The sequence below is a fragment of the Melanotaenia boesemani genome, chromosome 20 (genome assembly GCF_017639745.1).
Source record: "Melanotaenia boesemani isolate fMelBoe1 chromosome 20, fMelBoe1.pri, whole genome shotgun sequence".
Taxonomy (NCBI): Eukaryota; Metazoa; Chordata; class Actinopteri; order Atheriniformes; family Melanotaeniidae; genus Melanotaenia; species Melanotaenia boesemani.
The window spans coordinates 2,820,327-2,840,451 of record NC_055701.1 but is presented as its reverse complement, the minus strand read 5'-3'; the positions used below and the strand labels follow the sequence as shown (position 1 = coordinate 2,840,451).

Genomic DNA, 20,125 nt, shown 5'->3' with positions numbered 1-20,125 from the left:
CTCGGCTGCAGATCGCTCCCACGAGAGTTGAAGGTCTCGGCCTAATGAAGCAAACAGGACCACATCATCAAAAAGCAGAGAACCAAGCATCGAGGAGAGTCTGTCCTTCTATCAGAGACTATCTTGGGCTTCACTTCTTTCTGGATCCTCATGGTGTTTCTAAGGTGAATGTGAGGCTATCCCTGGGTCCTCCTGACTCTGAGCATTGATAGAGGTGTCCATCTTCATCATCGGCCGATGGCTTCTTGAGATATTTACCTGCGTAACACCTCTATTAAACACCTGGAAACCTGCTCAGATTCACTGTTTACCTTCTACTGCAGCACAGTTCCTCCTCACACTTTACTCTTTCATAGGACTAGTTTATTATTCCTATGACTATTAATTCATAGATGAATTGGGCTGCTGTCATCTGGCTTTGACTCCAACTAACGTGGTTTTCTTTTAGAAGAAGATAACCATACATTTTCTGCTGTTTTCCAGGTGAATTTACTCCGACACACACATATCTTCATCCTGACACTGTAGTAATCTCACGTCTACTTACTTTTGAGACCAAGCTTAATTGGAAAAAGATGTACTTAATTTATTTTGACAGGAGGCAGAAAATAGATGTAGTCAATGAGCAGTTAAATAGATACACTCTGTGTATGTGTGGGGTTTGGGTCAGAGGTCAATATGTTCTGAATAACAACAGAAAACAAGAAAAAAACAGATATACGAAGCAACAGGCTGCAGCCTGCCGATGTTAAAGATGGCTGCCATGTCAGTTAAACACCTGTTGATCAATTCGGTTCAGTTCACCTTTATTTGACCAGCACCAATTCACAACAGTCATCTCAGCACAGTCTAATTATAACCCAAACATCTGTGGTCCAATTACAACACATTTAAAAAAATCTACTATATGATCCACATTAGTCTGATTTATAATAAGTGCTCTTATAAGCCATCAGGTAACACGCTGCACAGGTGTGACTGCACACACTTTGCTGTAGGTGAGGTTTGGGTGTGCCTGTAGCTGCAGGAATGCAGTCGTGTGTGTTTTCACCAACACTCAAGGTAACACTCCTGCTCGGGTGGTGTGTTATTTTCACACACACACGTACAGAGCGGACATGCCGTGTGTCATCAGACATGATAAATACACGGGGCCGGCTCTGATGTTGGAGTCCTGCAGGTTTCTGTGAAACTGGCCGAACAGCTGTGGAATCTGTTGAGTCAGTTCATGGCAGGAGGGTAACGACTGCTTCCACAATCTACTGAAAACTTCTCAAACTTATCAGCCTTTCAGATTTTATCTCTTGTTTTTGTTGATGTCTTTCCAGGATTTACGACTCGAACTTTCCTGCAACATGTTCAGATTTTTTTTCTGATTCTTTTTTTTTTCTTTTTCTGATTTCTTTTTTTTCCTTTTATCTTATGGATCATGTAAACTTGTTAAAAGAAGAAGTTTGGACATAATCAACTGTTAAGATGCTGGATCAGAGGCTGACATGCGGCAGAGGAATCAGTCTGAAGAATGACAGCTGGAAAATGACATCTTACTGCGTCACGTAGTGAATCATAAAGGTAGGAGATCATCCTTACACCGTATGAAGGACATCGGACTCCAGCACCTCTCATTCTGTCTAGACAGAAGTTTACGGTCCAGTGCATCTTTTTATAGAAAAACTGTTGTCTGCCTCTTTTGGGAATCTGTGTGAGAAAATGTTGTACAGCAAACTGACTAAATACAAGCTACAGCAGTGACTTTGTCCTGGTGTGTGTTCAGTCTGAGGTCGCAAACAGTGTTTGTGGACTTTGTCTGTTAGAAGAATATTGATTGGTGTTTGTTTGAACTGCGTGTAGAACTGCTGTGGCAGCTTCTAGTTGTGGTTTGTCAGAATATTTACTTCATGGATCTTAGAAAGCAGAACAAATGGAGACAGAATTGAATGGTTCAGGTTTAATGTTCGTGCTGAGAGGGTTCGCCGGGTTTAACAACAGTCACATCATCAGAATGGTTTACTCGTCCTGTCAGTGCTGACAACGACACCGTGGTGAAAAGCCAAAAACCTCCCTGAGTTTCACCTCAATGATCACAACTCTGACTGGCTGCCTTTACTGCAGGTACAGCAACAAGACCAAGCCGGACTTTACTGATCTGATGTCAAGTCGCAATCAAGCCAGACTTTACGGAGCAAAGATCAAGCCGGACTTCTTTGGATAGAGACTGAGTCACAATCAAGCCAGATTTTAATGAGCTGAGACTGAGACGGACTTTACTAAATCCAGACCAAGCCAGACCTAACTTAGCCAAAACCATGTCAAACTTTACTGACCCAAAAAAGGCCAGACTTTACTGAGCCAAGACTAAATTGGACGTTACTCAGCCAAGTCTGAGCTGAGACCTCGTCGGACGTTATTGCGCTGAGACTGAGCTGGACGTTACTGAACTGGATGTTACTGAGCTGGACGTTACTGAGCTGGACGTTACTGAGCTGGACGTTACTGAGCTGGACGTTATTGCGCTGAGACTGAACTGGATTTCGCTTGCTGAAACCAAGCCGGACTGAACTGAGTAAGAGCCAGAGTTTACTGAGACAAGAAACAGACTTGGATCTCTGATCAGCGTGTTGGTGGCCTCGCTAAACAGTTATTCATTAAATAGGGATTCAAGAACTTTGATTGGTCGACTGCCGGAATCTACGGGAGACTGACCTTTTTGAGTTCTTATTTAAAACTGTGTTTAAGGTAAACAAACATAAACACTTGAACAGAAGTTTCCATCTCGGCTCAGGTGAGTTTACCTTTGTTCCTTCTGTCCAGTCAACCTGTCAGCTGAGCTTACCACCGTGACCATGGCAACCAGAGAAAAGCAGCCTTGGAGCCTGGCGGCTCTGTTTCCATGCTGCTTCAGAGAAAATGACCAACCAGAAATCACCTACTGCAACGAAAACGTCGCCAAAGTGGTTGCAATGGAGCCCACGCTGCCCCCGCCCCCCCTTCAAGAGCTGGACGCCATGTTTACTGAGTTGGTGGTGCGTTCAAGGTCATCATCCATGTTTGTGTTCAGTTTAAACAAACTGTGATTCAGTCTGATCTGTCCTCTCTCAGGATGAACTGGAGCTCACAGAGAAGCACCGAGTGGCCATGTTTGCTCTGCCAGCAGAGAAGAAGTGGCAGATTTACTGCAGCAAGAAAATGGTGAGAACGTCCTAAAGTTTGGTCCTCTGCAGCTCCAGTTTCTGGGCTGGAGTTGGTTTTACATCAGAGCGTAAAAATGTGTTTTCACCTGGCAGAAGTTATAAATCATACAGTCCTACACTTGTTTACTCACACTCATGAAAAGTCATTTCACAGAGAAAATAAGGTTGAGGAGAAAATAAAACCGTCCTCAGTTTGTTTGTTTCCTTAATCCCACTGAGATCTTCATGTGGAACCAACAGAACCACGAAGTTGCTCTGATCCGGCCGATGGTGAAATCCAAAAATCTGACTGGAAGTTGAACTCAGCATTTCTGATGGAGGCACTTTAAAACTGCTTTACAGAATAATTAATTAGATTAGAGATTAGAACACAAGGTGTTCATTTACATTAATAATTTACTGATGAGATCAATGTTTCTGACAACCAGCGATGTCACATGCTCCTAAGTGTCAGGAACTATTCCATATTTTCCTCATGTTGACTCAGAAAAAAGTCAACATGTAAAATCTGTCAAATAATCTGATTTGATCTGACTTGATGACTTTGATCAGGCTGGCAGTGGCTCAGGTGGTAGAGCTGGTTGTCCAGTTACTAAAAGGTTGGGGGTTCAAATCTGTTCAAATGCTGAAGTGTGACATGACACTTCATCCTCCTGACCTGGACTTTCAGCATCGCTGGTGTACGAATGTTCGGTGGTGGTCAGAGAGGTCATTGTCTGCCTTGTTCCCGTTTGGCTATATGTAGCTTACCACCACCAAATATGAATGAATAATGGATTTAAAGGTGCAGTATGTAAGAAAATCAAATATGTATATATGATTAAAAACCCTGTTACTATCGGTCTCTAACGACTTTACTAAAATAACTGTTTTTATTCTCTTGGACTACTTAATGTGGTACAGTTGCCATGTTTGTGGATCAAATTTTTACTACGGTGTCTCTGAATAGACAAACAACTCTGTGTGTGCAGCTTTAAAACTACAGTACAGCTTAACCTGAACCAAAAGTAGTTACCTGTAGTGCAGTCATTGCTGCACCTGAGGACACTGGATCTATTCACAGATAAAAACATTTTGGCCGCTGACAGCCACCGTCCACAATTTGAAATTATTTTCTGTGCCCAACTTTACCACTAGGTGTCAGTAATTCTTACACTCTGCACCTTTAATGTAAAGTGTTTGGGTGTCTTGACAAGTTCTACATCAGTGCTGTGGAACCTCATCCTGCAGCTTTTAGATGTTTCCCTGCTCCAACACACCTGATGCAAATTAATATGCAGAACTTAATATGCTGTAAATCAGGTGTGTTGGTGGAGGGGAATTTTTAAAACCTGCAGGACAGCGGCCCTCGAGGACCAGGTCACTACTGTGCATTAAACATCTATTATTTAATAATCTGATTTAAGTTTAAAAACTGATTTAATTCAGGAAGCTGAAGAGAACAAAGGAGCAACGAGATGGCCTGAATTTTATATCGATCAGATCAGAACCATGGCTGCTGTGAGTGATACACACACACACACACACACACACACACACACACACACACACACACACACACACACACACTTTTAAACTTTCTTTTTTTCAGAGGGACTTTGATATGTCTGACATCTATATGACATTCTGTTGCTTCTAATCTGGCTGCCTCTTCTCTTCTTCTGGATTCTCTGAATATATATATATATATATATATATATATATACACATAATCAGGCCACCTTTCAACATTCTGATGTTATTTATTGAAGTAAATTGTACCCTAGAATTTACATAAAATACTTTGTAACATTGTTTAGAAAAGGGCTATAGATAAAGTTTCATCATTATTCGTGATTGATGAGAAGATGTTATTGAATGTTTAACATTCAACATTAACAGAGGAAGACTCTGCTGGCGTTGGAGGATGGGGAAGACCAGAGCAGGCAGAGGACAGTAGAAGATCTGAAGACAGCGCTGCGAACTCAGCCAATCAGGTGAGCCTCCACATCCAGGTGGTTGGTTTTCTGTGCAGCACAGATCTGAACATCGGGGTCATTCTCCTGCAGGTTCATCACTCGATTCATCGAGCTGGACGGCCTCTCCTGCATCCTGAACTTCCTCAGGTCGATGGATGACGAGACGGCCGAGTCTCAGATCCACACCTCTCTGATTGGCTGCCTCAAAGCTCTGATGAACAGCTCTCAGGGCAGAGCTCATGTCCTGGGCCACTGCGAGTGCATCAACATCATCGCTCAAAGTCTGGCCACAGAGAACATTAAAGCCAAGGTGAGTTGATGCCACTCAGGCCAAACAGGAAGTTCTGGGGTTGTCGTGGTAAAGACAGACATAACCCCGACCGGTCCGCTGATCTGGAACCAGTGAGGAACTTCAGGCCCTGGTTTCAGCATCATGAAGGTGGTTACTGAGATGCATCACCATGGTAACTGATGCTGGGAGCCTACATGCTCACCATGTGTCTGATGTGGAGCGATCTGAAACCAGATCCTTTTATAGAAGTTCTTCTTTTATAGAACCCTGAAGATCTTCTCCTTGTATAAAACCTGGAGGATGTTCTTGGTGTCAAAGATCTGAAAAGTAATTTTTCTGACCACAGAACTTAAAGTAAATATTAAATTTATACTTTTAATCACATCTCTGAGTTTGTCTCTGTGTCCTCAGGTGGCGGTGTTGGAGATCCTGGGTGCTGTGTGTCTGGTACCAGGAGGACATAAGAAAGTTCTGGACGCCATGCTTCACTTCCAGAAGTTTTCCTCGGAGAGAACTCGCTTCCAGGTTTGAGAACAAAGGAGCAACAAGATAGCTTGAAACAGATTCACACAGTTTCTTCAGAACATCATGTTGTGTAGGTTCGAGCAGCGTGTTCAACTGTACCCTACCCCTGATAGCGGCTGGCATAGGCTCCGCCCCCATGACCCTGCGGTGTGTTTAGTGGCTGTAGAAAAAAGATGGTTTGAGTTTTACAGAATGCAACACTCATGAAATCTGTGTTTTGGACGAAAGTCTGTTTCAGTGAAACGTTTAAGGTATTAATGGAAAACCGAACCATGAGAAAAGGATGAAGCTTGTGTGTGATGTTTTACAGCTGAACCATCCCACATCATGCTTTCTGTCTCCATGTCCAGAACCTGGTGACCGACTTGGACAGATCCACAGGTCGCTACAGAGATGAAGTCAGTCTGAAGACCGCCATCATGTTCTTCATCAATGCTGTGCTCAGTCAGGGAGCAGGAGAGGTGAACGTTCACCACATTTAACGATGTTTCCAGCTCTCCGTGACCGCCTGAATTCCAGAAACATAAAAGATGTTTTCCTCCACATTAATCAGATGTTTCCACTTCCTTTTCTCCCATTCTGGGTTTTCAGACCAGTCTGGAGTTCAGAATCCATTTACGCTACGAGTTTCTGATGCTGGGCATTCAGCCGATCATCGACAAGCTACGCTCCCATGACAACGCCATCCTGGACAGGTACGCCGCACGTTCACCTTCAGAAACCTTCACACGTTTCCACTTTACATCACTTCCTGTTTGTGTCCTTCAGACATCTGGACTTCTTCGAGATGTTGAGGAACGAAGACGAGCTCCAGATGTCCAAACGCTTTGATGTTGTAAATATCTTCACTTTACACCAAATATCGAACATCTCCAACTAGACTTCATATTTATACATAATTGAAGGGAGAAAAGATCAGGAAATGATGCAGTAAGTCATTTATTCCTGACTGATAAAATATGTTTAATCTTCTTTCTCTCTGATGTTTTTTGGTCTCAGACTCACATCAACACTAAAAGTGCGACGCAGATGTTTGAGCTGATCAGGAAGAGACTGAACCACACAGAAGCTTTTCCTCACCTTCTGTCAGCTCTGCAGCACTGCCTCATGATGCCCTGTGAGACCACTCCCCTCACTACTGGTTTCCTCTTTTCTTCATCATCTTCTTAAGTTCTTTGTTTCATCTGTACCTTCATCTTCTTCATCTTCTTCTTGTTCTTCTACTACTGCTTTTTCATTGTTTCCTTTTATGATGTTTCTATTTCTTCTTCTTCTTCTTCTGTTTCTTCATCTTCTATGAAGCCTGGTCTGGGCAGGCTGGACCTGGCTTTGGGCTGCAGTGCAGGGCCCCTAGCAGCCCAGACCACAGCCATCCCTACGGCAACAATCCTGCAGACCAAGCAGGCGACGGTCCCAGCGTGGAGGTCCCCATGAGGAAAACACTGGAGTCAGAAATGTTAAAAGTAGAAAATTAAATAAACCTAAAAATAAAAAGAACAAATAAGAACAAGTATGAAAGTTTAACTAAAGGAGCTAAAAACAACGTGCCTCAGTAAAACGTCACAAAACAGAACTGAGAAAATTACAAAACAGGCGGTTTTTTAAATAAATAAGTACATGAATAAGTAAAACAAACATAATAAAATGAACTGGCCTAAACAAAGTAAAATAACAATTCACTTAAAAGCTAAATTAAAAATGTCATCATCTTCTCCACATTTTTCTTTTACTTCATCACTTCTAGTTGTACCTCTTCACTTCATCTTCATCATCCCCTTCACCCTCTTTTAAATTTTTTCTTCATCTTCTTCTACTTCTTTTCCTCTTCACAGTCCTTTTCTTCTTAATCCTCTCACAACTGCTACTTCTTCATCATCATCTTCTTCTTCATATTATCTTCTACCTCATCTTCTTCATGAGAGTCGTTTTCCGGCGTGTTGACTCCTGTCTCTCTGTAGATAAGCAGACCCGGATGATGCTTCAGTACTGGGTGTTGTTGGACCGGATAATTCAGCAGCTGGTTCTGCAGACAGAAAAAGGAGAAAACCCTGACGTCACTCCTCTGGAGGACTTCAATGTTAGAAATATAGTTCGCATGTAAGATCTGATGTCCTGATAAATATTTCTGCAAACATTTTCAAACAAAGATGACAGAAGAAAAGCGTTTTTGGGTGACGTGTATTTGAGTGATGGGAGGTTAATTTAAACTAATGTTGATCCTCTTTAATCCAGCTGCAAAGCAGCTGTTGGGGGAAAAAATAAAAAAAAACTTCCTCTCATGTTGGCTTGTGTTCACAGGTTGGTCAAAGAAAATGAAGTCAAACAGTGGAAAGAACAAACCGCTGAAATGAGAAAAGGTAAACACACACTCACAGCACTAGCAAGTGTTGTGTGGGCCAGAAGTGGACCAGATCCACATTGGCCTGGACGTAGACTATGGCTGGTATTTTGTGGGCCAGAAGTGGCCCTAAAATGAGAAGTCTTCCTTATGGCAATCTCCTTGTGGCCACATGTAGTGGCTGAGTTTTGGCAGCTACACTCACATTTACTCAACGCTGTAACTTAAAGGACACATTTGGGCCAACCCTTTTTTGCTATCTGGGATTTATGCTGTGTGTGAACTGTCGTCATGATGCAGAATCATATTAGAAATTCATCCAAATTCATTCTTCACGTGAATCCTTCTGAAAAGAGGTCATGTGACATTGATCAGCTCAGATTAATTATAAAAAATCTGGCCCAAATAAAAAATCCAAAATGAAATCTGTTGGGAATTTGTCACCGGTCTTCCTCTCAGAACATCAGAACCTGCAGCAGCGCCTGGACAAGAAGGAGAGGGAGTGTGAAGCCAAGAATAAGGAGATGGAAGACATGATGGCTACGCTGAATAAGATGAAGGACAAACTGGAGCGAGAGAGCAACGAGCACAAGCAGACTAAACGACAAGTAGAAGAACTTTCTGCTCGTCTGCAGCAGCTCAGTTCTGTACGTTCGGGTCATCAAGGTCCAGTTTCAGTCGCCGTCACAGTTATGAGATTTCAGTACGTTTGTGTAACGTTAACATCTGTTTCTTTGCTGTTAGAGCTCCAGCCTTCCAGGAGGACCTCCACTGACCTCTGGTGGTTTAGTTCATCCTTCTCCCATCTCATCCATCCCCACTCCTCCTCCTCCACCTCCTCCTCCAGGAGGCCCTCCACCTTTTGGCATGGCTCCATTTGCCCCACCTCCTCCTCCTCCAGGAGCTCCCCTGGGAACAGGACAGATGAAGAAGAACATTCCTCAGCCATCTAATCCGCTGAAGTCCTTCAACTGGAGCAAACTGCCTGAGGTAACCTGGTTCTGCTGGTTCTGATGGTACTGCTGCTGGATGGTTACTGTGGATCCAAGTACGTCTGCACAGTCATTACTACTGAACTTGACTCATGTCCACCGTCCACTCAGGCCTATTTTCTTAAATTTGTCCAACGAAAACAATTCCATAACCTGAGAAGCTTATGGTTATTAGGGAAAAAAGAAATGGAAGCAATTCCTCGTGCTCTTTCTTGAACCGCTGCTGTATCATTCTTTCATCCATATTTCTTTAGTTTGGATCCTGGCTATTGGGTGTTGATCAGTGAAAATGAAATGTTGATGCACAACAATGAATTTTTATTCTAGAAAAGACAATGCAGTTCTGTTGAATGTCAGACTAAACAGAACGTGCTGCTGTTTGTTTCAGAACAAGATTGAAGGAACCATCTGGAAAGAGATTGATGATCTGAACGTGTTCAAAGTTCTGGATCTGGAGGAGTTTCAGAAGACTTTCTCAGCTTACCAGAGACCAACAGTAACACAAAACACTCACACCGACCATGAATCATCTGTCCAATGCTAACAGCTGCTAACAGCTGCTAACAATTTTCACAGCTGCTAATGGGGGAGTGGTTTCAGAGGTGGGCTTGGGTCTCCAACTTCAAGTCCCTGGTGTGGCAACAAATTTAACAATTTGTTGTTTTTAATTTATTAATTCCGAATGAGATGTAAGAAAGTAAAACTTTTCATCGTTAACTGTTGCAAACAACTGCTAACAACTGGAAACTGCCTGCTAATGTTTGGTAAGCTGTTAATGTCTGACAGCAGTTGCTAACTGGAAGTGGCTGCTAATGGTTGCTGGCAGCTGCTAACAGCAGATTACAGTTGCTAACAGCTGCTAGTTATCGCCATTAGTTGCAAATGGCTGCTAACAACTTTCAACTGTCACTAACAGCTGCTGTGGCTTTTAACAGCTGCTAACACCTGCTAGTGGCAGCTACTAGTATCTAACCATTTCTAACCATTAACTAACAGCTTCTAAAGATGGCTAACTTTAAAATCTATGTTTACTAAATTACCAGATGTTTATAGGGGAGTGGTTACCTAGTGGTTACAAACATGTTCCTGGGTCTGGAGACCCTGGGTTCAAGTCCCTGATGTGGCAACAAAGGTGAACCACTGCGAGCTCTTTGTTATCATTATCTTCTAACAATTGCTAACTGATCCTAATGTGATAACAGTTGCTAATGACTGCTAATAGCTGCCGACATATGCTACCAGTTATTAATAGCTGCAAACAGTTGCTACCAGCTGCTTTTTGCTGCTTTTTCTGTTTGCTGTTAATAAAGTGAGGAAGGTTCTCCTCAGTTTTCTCTATTTTTTTATTTCTTGATAAACTGATGGTCTTTATTTCGTTAAAATCTCCCACGCTGTGAGCTTGCATCATATTTTTGTTTGTTTTTCCCCCACAGAAAGACACAGAGGAAGACCACACGCCTGCCAAGAAAGTCAAGGAACTGTCAGTGATTGATGGCCGCCGAGCACAGAACTGCAACATCCTGCTATCACGGTTAGTGTGTGTAACCATGGAAACTCATCACAAGGTAGATGTTGATATGAGTGTGGACAGCCTGCCTCACATTCCCATCATTGCTGGTTTTATTTCTTGCTGGTTGAGCCTGGGAACAACTGCAGCTGAAGAACAGATGTTTGATGTTGACAGATCAGACATGTTCCTCTTGTTTTTATGGACTGAATGAAGTCATGTTTTTCCTGTGAACGTATATTTTTTACTCTTCTTTTCAACTGAGAAGTTTGACTGTGCAGATGTGCCACATGTGAGCAGAGATTTCTTGAGATGAGTGACCTGAATTAAAATTTCTGTCAGACTGAAGCTGACCAATGAGGAGATCTGCCGCGCCATCCTGACCATGGATGAGCAGGAAGACCTGCCCAAAGACATGCTGGAGCAGGTACGAAGCCTCATCCTCCATGTTCTCAGTACGCTGGTTCTGTTGGGGTGTGGGGGGTCAGTCCAGGTTCTGGCAGCTGAAGTCGGGCCCGCTTCTACAAAATCTATAAACAGTCAAATGTTTAATTCATGAATCTCTACATGAACAGCTTTCAGATCAGTTTACATACATGTGTGTGTGTGTGTGTAGCTTCTAAAGTTTGTTCCTGAGAAAAGTGACATTGAGCTCTTGGAAGAACACAAGCATGAGCTGGACCGCATGGCTAAAGCTGACCGCTTCCTGTACGACATGAGCAGGTAGAGAACACAAAACCACACACACACCTGACACCTGAAACCTGATATATGACACCTGAGATCCGATATATGACACCTGAGACCTGATATATGACACCTGAGATCCAATATATGACCTCTGAGACCTGATATATGACACCTGAGACCTGATACATGACACCTGAGACCTGATACATGACACCTGAGACCTGATATATGACACCTGAGACCTGATATATGACACCTGAGACCTGATACATGACACCTGAGACCTGATATATGACACCTGAGACCTGATACATGACACCTGACACCTGATATATGACACCTGAGACCTGATACATGACACCTGAGACCTGATACATGACACCTGAGACCTGATATATGACACCTGAGACCTGATACATGACACCTGACACCTGATATATGACACCTGAGATCCAATATATGACCTCTGAGACCTGATATATGACACCTGAGACCTGATACATGACACCTGAGACCTGATACATGACACCTGAGACCTGATACATGACACCTGACACCTGATATATGACACCTGAGACCTGATATATGACACCTGAGACCTGATACATGACACCTGATATATGACACCTGAGATCTGATATATGACACCTGAGACCTGATATATGACACCTGAGACCTGATATATGACACCTGAGACCTGATACATGACACCTGAGACCTGATATATGACACCTGAGATCTGATATATGACACCTGAGACCTGATACATGACACCTGAGACCTGATATATGATGCTTGACATATGACACCTGAGATACTGTATGACCCAACCCAAACCCTGCTCCATCAGATCAGCTGATGTTAATGTGTGTTATCTGGTTCTGGTCCACTTTCTGTCTCCAGAATCAATCACTACCAGCAGCGACTCCAGACTCTTTACTTCAAAAAGAAATTTGCTGACAGAGTGGCTGAAGTCAAACCAAAAATCCAAGGTATATGTCAAATCCAGGAGACCTGAGCTCCAAGGTAATGTCCTGTCATTAACTGATACATTCCTCCTTGTTCCATCAGCTCTGAGTCTAGCATCCAAGGAGGTGGTCCAGAGTGGGATGCTGCGTCAGCTCCTGGAGGTGGTTCTGGCCTTTGGGAACTACATGAACAAAGGACAACGAGGAAACGCTTTTGGATTCAAAGTGTCCAGCCTGAACAAGATGGCTGACACCAGATCCAGCACTGATAAGTTCAGCTCAGCACAGTTTTCTGTATAAAAATCAGGTCTCTGTGAAACCATGAAATGGTTTTTCATGACTGACTGTTGGTGTGTTCGTAGAAACGTGACTCTGCTCCACTACATGATCTCTGTGTTGGAGTCCAAATTTCCTGCAGTGTCAGCGGTCAGTGAAGAGCTGCAGAACGTTCCGGAAGCTGCTAAAGTCAAGTAAGAGGGAACAGAACGGATCACGTGGGAGATCATTTACAAAGAAAAAGACACTGATAAAGCATATGAGGAATTTCTAAAATATATTTAACATGCTATACGATAAAATTGTCCTATAAAGCAACTATTTACAGACACATTAAACAAATTTACTGAGAAACACATCTTACTTACAGAAAGTCAATCTGGCTTCAGAACAGACCAGTCGACATCTCTGGCATTAATAGACATAATGAAAGAAACCACAGATTGTATAGATGGTAAAAAAATAGCAGTAGGAGTATCCTTGGACCTTAAAAAGCTTTGGATACCATTGATCGCAGCACATTGTTAACTAAACTTGAAAGGTTTGGAATGAGGGGGTTGGTTTGAATGGGCTGAAAAGCTGTTTAAGGAACAGTTTGTGCACATAGATGAATATAAATCAGAGAAAATGGAAATCACATGCTGAGTACCAGAGGGGTCAGCATTAGGTCCGAAGTTATTTATAATATATATCTATGACATTTGCAGAGTATAAGATTTACTGAAATTTGTGTTGTTCGCTGATGACACACCTATATTTCTGGGGAGGATTTGCAGCAGATTTTGGAGATGATTACAACAGAAATAAACAAACTGTGGTTTGATAGAAATAAATGATCATTAAATCTAAATCCTCCATTAAATCCTCTGTTTGGGAGGAATAACAGAATCACATGTAGAACTGATAATTGATATTACACAAATAGAAAGAGTAGATGCGATCAAACATGTAAGCCATGTAAGAGCAAAGCTGGCAAAAAGCAATGAAGTTCTTGGAATAATAAGTCACATTCTGGAGGCTAAATCACTACATATTCTATAATCAGCACTGTTTTTACCATATCTATCCTTCTGTGTGGAGGTCCGGGGAAACATCTGTAAATGCTCTCTACAGCCAATATGCACACTTCAGAAAAGAGCAATAAGGACAATAAACAAAGCAGGACATAGAAAACAGACAAACCCGCTTTTTATAAAATCACGCATTTAAAATTTATGGACTTGGTTCAATTTAAAACAGTGCAAATAATGTACAAAGCAAAAAATCTATTACCAAAAAATATCCAGAGAATGTTCACAGAAAGGGAAGAAGTAGTGATGTTACGTCTGACGCAAAAGCCCCAAAGCCTGCATCAAGTAAAGGGGGCGTCCAAATGAAGCCTGATGCGAAATCCGTATTATTTTCCTGAACATCACGTGACCAAAGACAAACGAGGCCCCGTTTTTCCTGATTCACGCGAGTGTCTCGTGTGATTCGGCTGCTGAAAAAGCCGCAGAAAATGCAAGAAATACTCTGCGTAAGTCCAGGTAACAGTGAGGTGACACAACACATGCAGCAAAATACATTAGCAGTTTGGGAATGATTGTATGTGATACATTACAATAAGATAAGATTTAACTTTAAACTGCTGAAATAAACGATAGATAGATAGATAGATAGATAGATAGATAGATAGATAGATAGATAGATAGATAGATAGATAGATAGATAGATAGATAGATAGATAGATAGATATCATATATTTGAATATATTTATAGATTTACAGTACAGTTGCATCATTGTGTTTACATTTCCAGCAGTATGTAGTTTACAGGACTGCTGGACATCAAATGACCAGTACATGTCAGTGCTACCAAATGAGCTGTTAAATGGGGCCTCGAGTAATGAGTCTTTTGACGATGCAATTGGCCAGAAAGACTCAACATATTCATTAAACCATCACTAGGAAGGAGGCTATAATCTAAGAGAAATCTAAATTTTAAAAACCACAAAGTAAGAACAATCATGAAAAGTATGTACATATCATGCTGTGGAGCGACTTTGTGGAACAGTCTGCAGCAAGACATAATGCAAAGCACAAACATGGTGGTATAAAAAATAAACAGCTGAAGATTAAGACTTAAACACCAGCTCTGTGTGGCATCACTGAGGTTTCTATCAATCTTCCTATTTCCTTTATTGTGTAATCTGCACTTTCTCGCCCCCTACTGGTCTGGAGAGTTGGGTCTTCTGCAAATATTATCTTTGTGGTGCGCTCAAGTGTTTTGGTTTGGATTCTGATAACATGAAGAGACCCAGTGGGGTTTCTGATGGCTGTTCATGTTGGTTTGGTGAATAAGTGGCATTGAAGCAAAACTGTGACAATATAACAGGAAGTTTACAATCATCTTATGAAGAGTCTGAGTTAAGCCATTGGTACCAGGTGTCCCGTCGGTGGTACGTCACAAATAAATATGCATTTTATTCATGTACCTCCACATGTTAGACAGCCAAGGGTCTTAAGATATGAATGGTAAATGGCCTGTATTTATATAGCGCTTTACTGTACCTTCACAATTACATTCACACACTGCTGGTGGAAGCTGCCATGCAAGGCACTCAACCACAACCCATCAGGAGCAATCTGGGGGGAAACCTCAACATGAGCTCAACAGGCCGAGGATTGAACCGGCAACCCTCAGGCTACAAGACGACCCCTCTACCCACTGAGCCACGCCGCCCCAAATGATGTATACCATTTCAGGCTCACTGTAGATTTAGTAAACACTTATTTCAGACCAAGTCTTCTGTCAATAAAAACATGTTAGGGTGAAAACGGCAGGATTTTAAGGGGTTGAACTCACCACGCAAACATCTGTGTGTGAATGTCTGCAGTATGACTGAGCTGGAGAAGGACATCGGTAATCTGAAGTCTGGTCTGAAAAGCACTGAGATGGTAAGTGAGCTCAGAAGAAGCTTTAAAACCTCTTTAAAATGTGGGATCTAGTCATGTGACTGAGCACAGATTGTGTGCATGTGCATATTCACAGGAGCTGCAGTACCAGCAAGCTCAGTCCAGTCAGCTTCCACTTGATCGGTTTGTACCTGTGGTGGGTCAGTTCATCACCGTAGCATCTTTCAGCTTCTCAGATGTAGAGGAGTCGCTCCGAGAAGCCAAAGAACTGGTAAGTGTCTCATGGAGACGCTAAGCGGTTGTTCCCAACTAACCCACACTTAAACATGATAAAAGGTAGTCATCGTCAGATCGTGATACAAGTGGACTCAGTTTGGCAATATTTTTTAAATGAGAAAAACAAGAATGAACTAGCAAATAATGTTAATATTTAATATGAACACCCAAAGATATGGCAGGACCAAGTTACCCAAGGTTCTTGAGTGAGGGTTTAATTTATGAGGCAAGTGGGCCAAGACTCTTAACTCTCTTAGGGAGAAATCTGTCAGGGGCACAAACAAGGACATCAGTTTTTGCATCGTTAGCAAAGTTGTCGTTCATCCAACTCCTGACAGCATCCAAACACCCAAGCAAGATCTGCATCTTAAATACAACCTGAGGTTTAAAATAAATATATAGCTGAATATCATCAGCATAGAAATGATAAGGAATATCTTTAAAAGAGCCTAAAATATGCTGCAGAGGGAGCAAAAGCCAGAGAACAGACCCCTGTGGAACACCATAGTGAAGAAGAAAACTTAAATTTGTTAGTCACTATAAAACAACCCACACATAAACATGAACTGGGTTAGTGACTGTAAACCAACCAGCTCATAAACACCTTCTCACATCTTGTGTTTGAAGCTTGTAAAGGCGCTGGGGTGTTTTGGAGAAGACTCGTCCAACCTGAAGCCAGACGAGTTCTTTGGAATCTTCAGCACTTTCCTCACAGCGTTCTCAGAGGCCAAAGAGGACAACGAGGACATGACCCGACGGCGGGAGGAGGAGGAGAAACGGGCGCTCATGGAGGCTCAGGTTAGCAGATGCTGTATCTGAACGTTAACATGAATCATTATATGGTAAGCTCATCTCCAGTGAGGTTGGAAGTTTTATAAAATGCAACAAAAACTTAAATATCTAATTATTTCATTAGTTTGAAGAAAGAACCCTAACCCTAAACATAATCTTGGAGACAAAAGCAATTCTCTTCTCAACCAATTTCTTAAATACTCCAAAATATTACTAAAAAATGGCTGACTAACCAGGCATTCCCAAATATTGCGGATTAGAGTGCCGGTGTCTTTGTTGCATTTCCATAATTAGTTATAAACCATTAAACAAATTCTGTTTATTCTTAATGGTGTCCAGTGATTTTGGTATATAATTTTATACCAGGTAGTTTGCCTTTAGCTTCCTTTATGTGTTTTCCAGTGTCTGATATTATCCTCTCCCATTACTTATTCCCCCATTACACATCCCAGATCTTTCTCTCATATTTTTACATTCCTGTGGCCTTTCCAGACTGAGATTTCCTCTAACTCCCTGAATCTTTTCCCAATATTCCGCTGTGTAGATGCTGAAATACCGAAGTTCTTTACAATCTGTCATTGAGAAACATTTGTTGAACTTAGTGTTGATTCTCTGGTGAAGTTAGGACCAAAGCGGTGAGCCACAACCCATCCTTGTTTGAAAAGACTAAACCTTTGGTTGAGGCTGCTTTTATACATAATCCTGACACCCTCACCTGTCACCAGTGAATTTGCAGGAAACGTTTGTCTCTAAAACAACTTAAACTGGGTGTGTTGTCTAATTTGTCTCTATAGGTTAAAACTACTTTTTAAAATCCAGAATTAACTTCTTGTTGTGTTTAAGAAAACATCCATCCTGGAGGTTTTTCACTGACCTCTGTTTACATAAACCAACCTGAACATCTTCATCATTCATGATCTCTGTGTCTCCAGATGAAGAAGGACAGAGAACTGAGGATGAGGAAGAACAAAGCAAGTGAGGAGTGTGGTGAGTTCGATGACCTGGTATCTGCTCTGCGCTCTGGAGAGGTCTTCGACAGAAATCTGTCCAACCTGAACCACAGAAAACGGAGGAGGCACAACACTTTCGAGAGCAGCCGAGAGAGGCCGGCGACTAAACTGAACCAGAACCAGGACAGTGGCTAAGCAGAACTCAGAAACGCAGGAATATCTCTGAAGTCAACATTAAAAACACTCTGGCTGGATAAAGAACACGATGACAGATACATCGATGATGAGGCAGTTTATGGAAACACCTGTTTATTTGTTTGGGTCCAAACAGTGAAGCTGCTGAAAAAACATGGGATCTGTTATGATTCAGCTTCTTCTATTTATTCATTTTCTCCTGGTTCTATTAATTCTATTAATTTTGTTTCATGAGAGTCACAGAGAATATTTTCCAGATGTCAGATTCCAGGTGTTCTGGTTCTCCTGATGTCTGGAAAATGGGAATTTTTGATCCCCTTTCAGATCAATTTTCGAAGAAAAAAAGTTTTTTCTATGTATGACAGTTAATTCACACACATCTGTCCTCTCCTCTTTCCTTCAAGGGCGGGGCCAGGTGGGTTGCACCTGGGGGTCCACACAGACCACCCCTAAAATTAGAATACACCCCCCGCCCGGTACAAAAAACATGCGTTTTTAGCTGCTTTTTAAGAGATCACTGAGTCCACAGTGTGTTGTTGTGACCTGCGAGGGACAATCACATGCATATTAGCTGCTAGCTAACGCTGCTGCACATTTATATTTGTGTATTTATACTTATTCTCATTAATGTGCAATAGTGTCCCTTTTACATTAATAAATTAAATAAATGTAATGTAAATGTATATGTTGTTTTGCATCAACACCACCATGTTCTTTTTTTTGTTTCTTATTTATTTTATTTTACTATAAAAGCTCCTCGTGGCAAAGCAAATTTGTTCGGCACATCACAGCAGTCAGACCATCACTCTGTTTGCTACGATGTTGGACAGTTATTTTTTAAGTAAAACAAATAAAATAAATAATAATAATAATAAATATCAGCCTTTCTAAAGCATCATCTCAACTGGCAACATGGTGACCACTCTCTGTCCAAACTGATCATATTTTATGGAGACCACCAGATGTGACGACAAAGTTAAACAGCCAATGATGCTGAGGAAACACTGACAAACAATGAAGTGTTTCTTCAGCAGTGATTAAAGGAAAACAATGCAGGATCTTCCTAAATAAACAACCTTTTATTTTTAACAAGTAACATTTGCTGTTTGCTTTTATAATTTTGATCTACTTTTTACATCAGATGACCCCTCTGGTTTTATTAACAGATAATAACTAGGACCTGAACTAGGTCCCAAGTTAATTTCTGCTAGAGGCGTATAGTAGCCGCTTAAGTAGCTGTCGATTTCTACCTGAACTCCAATCCAATCTTTCTGTAAAGTATTTTTTTGCGATCTGCATTTTCTAAAGCTGAGAATCAGCACCTCCAAGTCCGAGACCATGGTCCTCAGCCGGAAAAGGGTGGAGTGCTTTCTCTGGGTCTGCAATAGGGTCCTGCCCCAAGTGGAGGAGTTCACGTATCTCAGGGTCTTGTTGATGAGTGAGGGAAGGATGGAGGGAGATCAACAGGTGGATCGGTGCGGCGTCTGCAGTGATGTGGACTCTGCATCGGTCTGTCGTGGTGAAGAAGGAGCTGAGCCAAAAGGCAAAGCTCTCGATTTACCGGTTGATCTACGTTCTTACCCTCACCTATGGTCATGAGCTGTGGGTAGTGACCGAAAGAACAAGATCGCGAATACAAGCGGCCGAAATGAGTTTTCTCCGCTGGGTGGCCGAGATCTCCCTTAGAGATAGGGTGAGAAGCTCGGTGATCCGGGAGGGGTTCAGAGTAGAGTCACTGCTCCTCCACACTGAGAGGAGCCAGATGAGGTGGCTCGGGCATCTGGTTAGGATGCCTCCTGGACGCCTCCTGGTGAGGTGTTCCGGACACGTCCCACCGGAAAGAGGCCCCGGGGAAGACCCAGGACACGCTGGACAGACTACATCTCTCGGCTGGCCTGGGAACGTGTCGTATCTATTTCTATAACACAGCACACCATTTCACAAGAGCAGATTCACAACAGATTTGTCCACAAAAAACAAAGAACAGAACAAAACAAAGAGCACCACAATATTTCTGGCCTTAAACACCGTCATTACCTTCCTGCTACTCTTTCAGCTTATAATCATTAAAACTTAGCATTTGTCCCCTCATTTTAATTGTTAGATGTTTTTAATTTGGTTTATTTAATCTGTTAACTGTTCCATAATTTTAACCCTCAAACACACTCATACTTTTTACAGTATCAGTGTCCTCGAGAGCTACTATCCTACAACTTTCAGAAGCATCCCTTCTCTAACACCTGAATCAAACAGCTGATTTCCCTCATCCGCATGTCATTCA

The 20,125-nt window shown here is 42.0% G+C and overlaps 1 protein-coding gene across 5 annotated transcripts; it reads left to right on the top strand.

The window, feature by feature from the left end:
* Window positions 1–1,119: 1,119 nt before the first annotated feature.
* Window positions 1,120–18,517, top strand: LOC121630652 (disheveled-associated activator of morphogenesis 1-like). 5 transcript variants are annotated; one of them, XM_041971057.1, is made up of 27 exons: window positions 1,120–1,239; window positions 1,451–1,572; window positions 2,812–3,023; window positions 3,100–3,189; window positions 4,620–4,691; window positions 5,073–5,167; window positions 5,240–5,459; window positions 5,853–5,966; window positions 6,317–6,427; window positions 6,558–6,661; window positions 6,735–6,801; window positions 6,966–7,083; window positions 7,925–8,063; window positions 8,265–8,323; window positions 8,764–8,951; window positions 9,049–9,294; window positions 9,685–9,792; window positions 10,730–10,827; window positions 11,146–11,230; window positions 11,420–11,526; window positions 12,397–12,485; window positions 12,565–12,733; window positions 12,824–12,931; window positions 15,613–15,673; window positions 15,768–15,902; window positions 16,535–16,705; window positions 17,632–18,517. In XM_041971057.1, the coding sequence occupies exons 3-27, from the start codon at window positions 2,844–2,846 to the stop codon at window positions 17,842–17,844; spliced, it is 3,147 nt and encodes a 1,048-aa protein (XP_041826991.1). In that variant the 5' UTR covers window positions 1,120–1,239; window positions 1,451–1,572; window positions 2,812–2,843; the 3' UTR covers window positions 17,845–18,517. The 5 variants fall into 5 exon arrangements, with proteins under 5 accessions (XP_041826991.1, XP_041826990.1, XP_041826987.1 ...); XM_041971056.1 differs by adding an exon at window positions 2,654–2,711 and having other exon boundaries at window positions 1,140–1,572; XM_041971058.1 differs by lacking the exons at window positions 1,120–1,239; window positions 1,451–1,572 and adding exons at window positions 2,225–2,563; window positions 2,654–2,711.
* Window positions 18,518–20,125: the final 1,608 nt, after the last annotated feature.

Excerpts from the sequence above, each read along its gene's own strand:
- LOC121630652 (XM_041971057.1), top strand. The coding sequence starts at position 2,844 with ATGGCAACCAGAGAAAAGCAGCCTTGGAGCCTGGCGGCTCTGTTTCCA. Across the intron at positions 6,802-6,965 it reads TGTCCAAACGCTTTGATGTT|ACTCACATCAACACTAAAAG; the intron begins GTAAATATCTTC and ends TTTTGGTCTCAG. Across the intron at positions 7,084-7,924 it reads GCACTGCCTCATGATGCCCT|ATAAGCAGACCCGGATGATG; the intron begins GTGAGACCACTC and ends GTCTCTCTGTAG.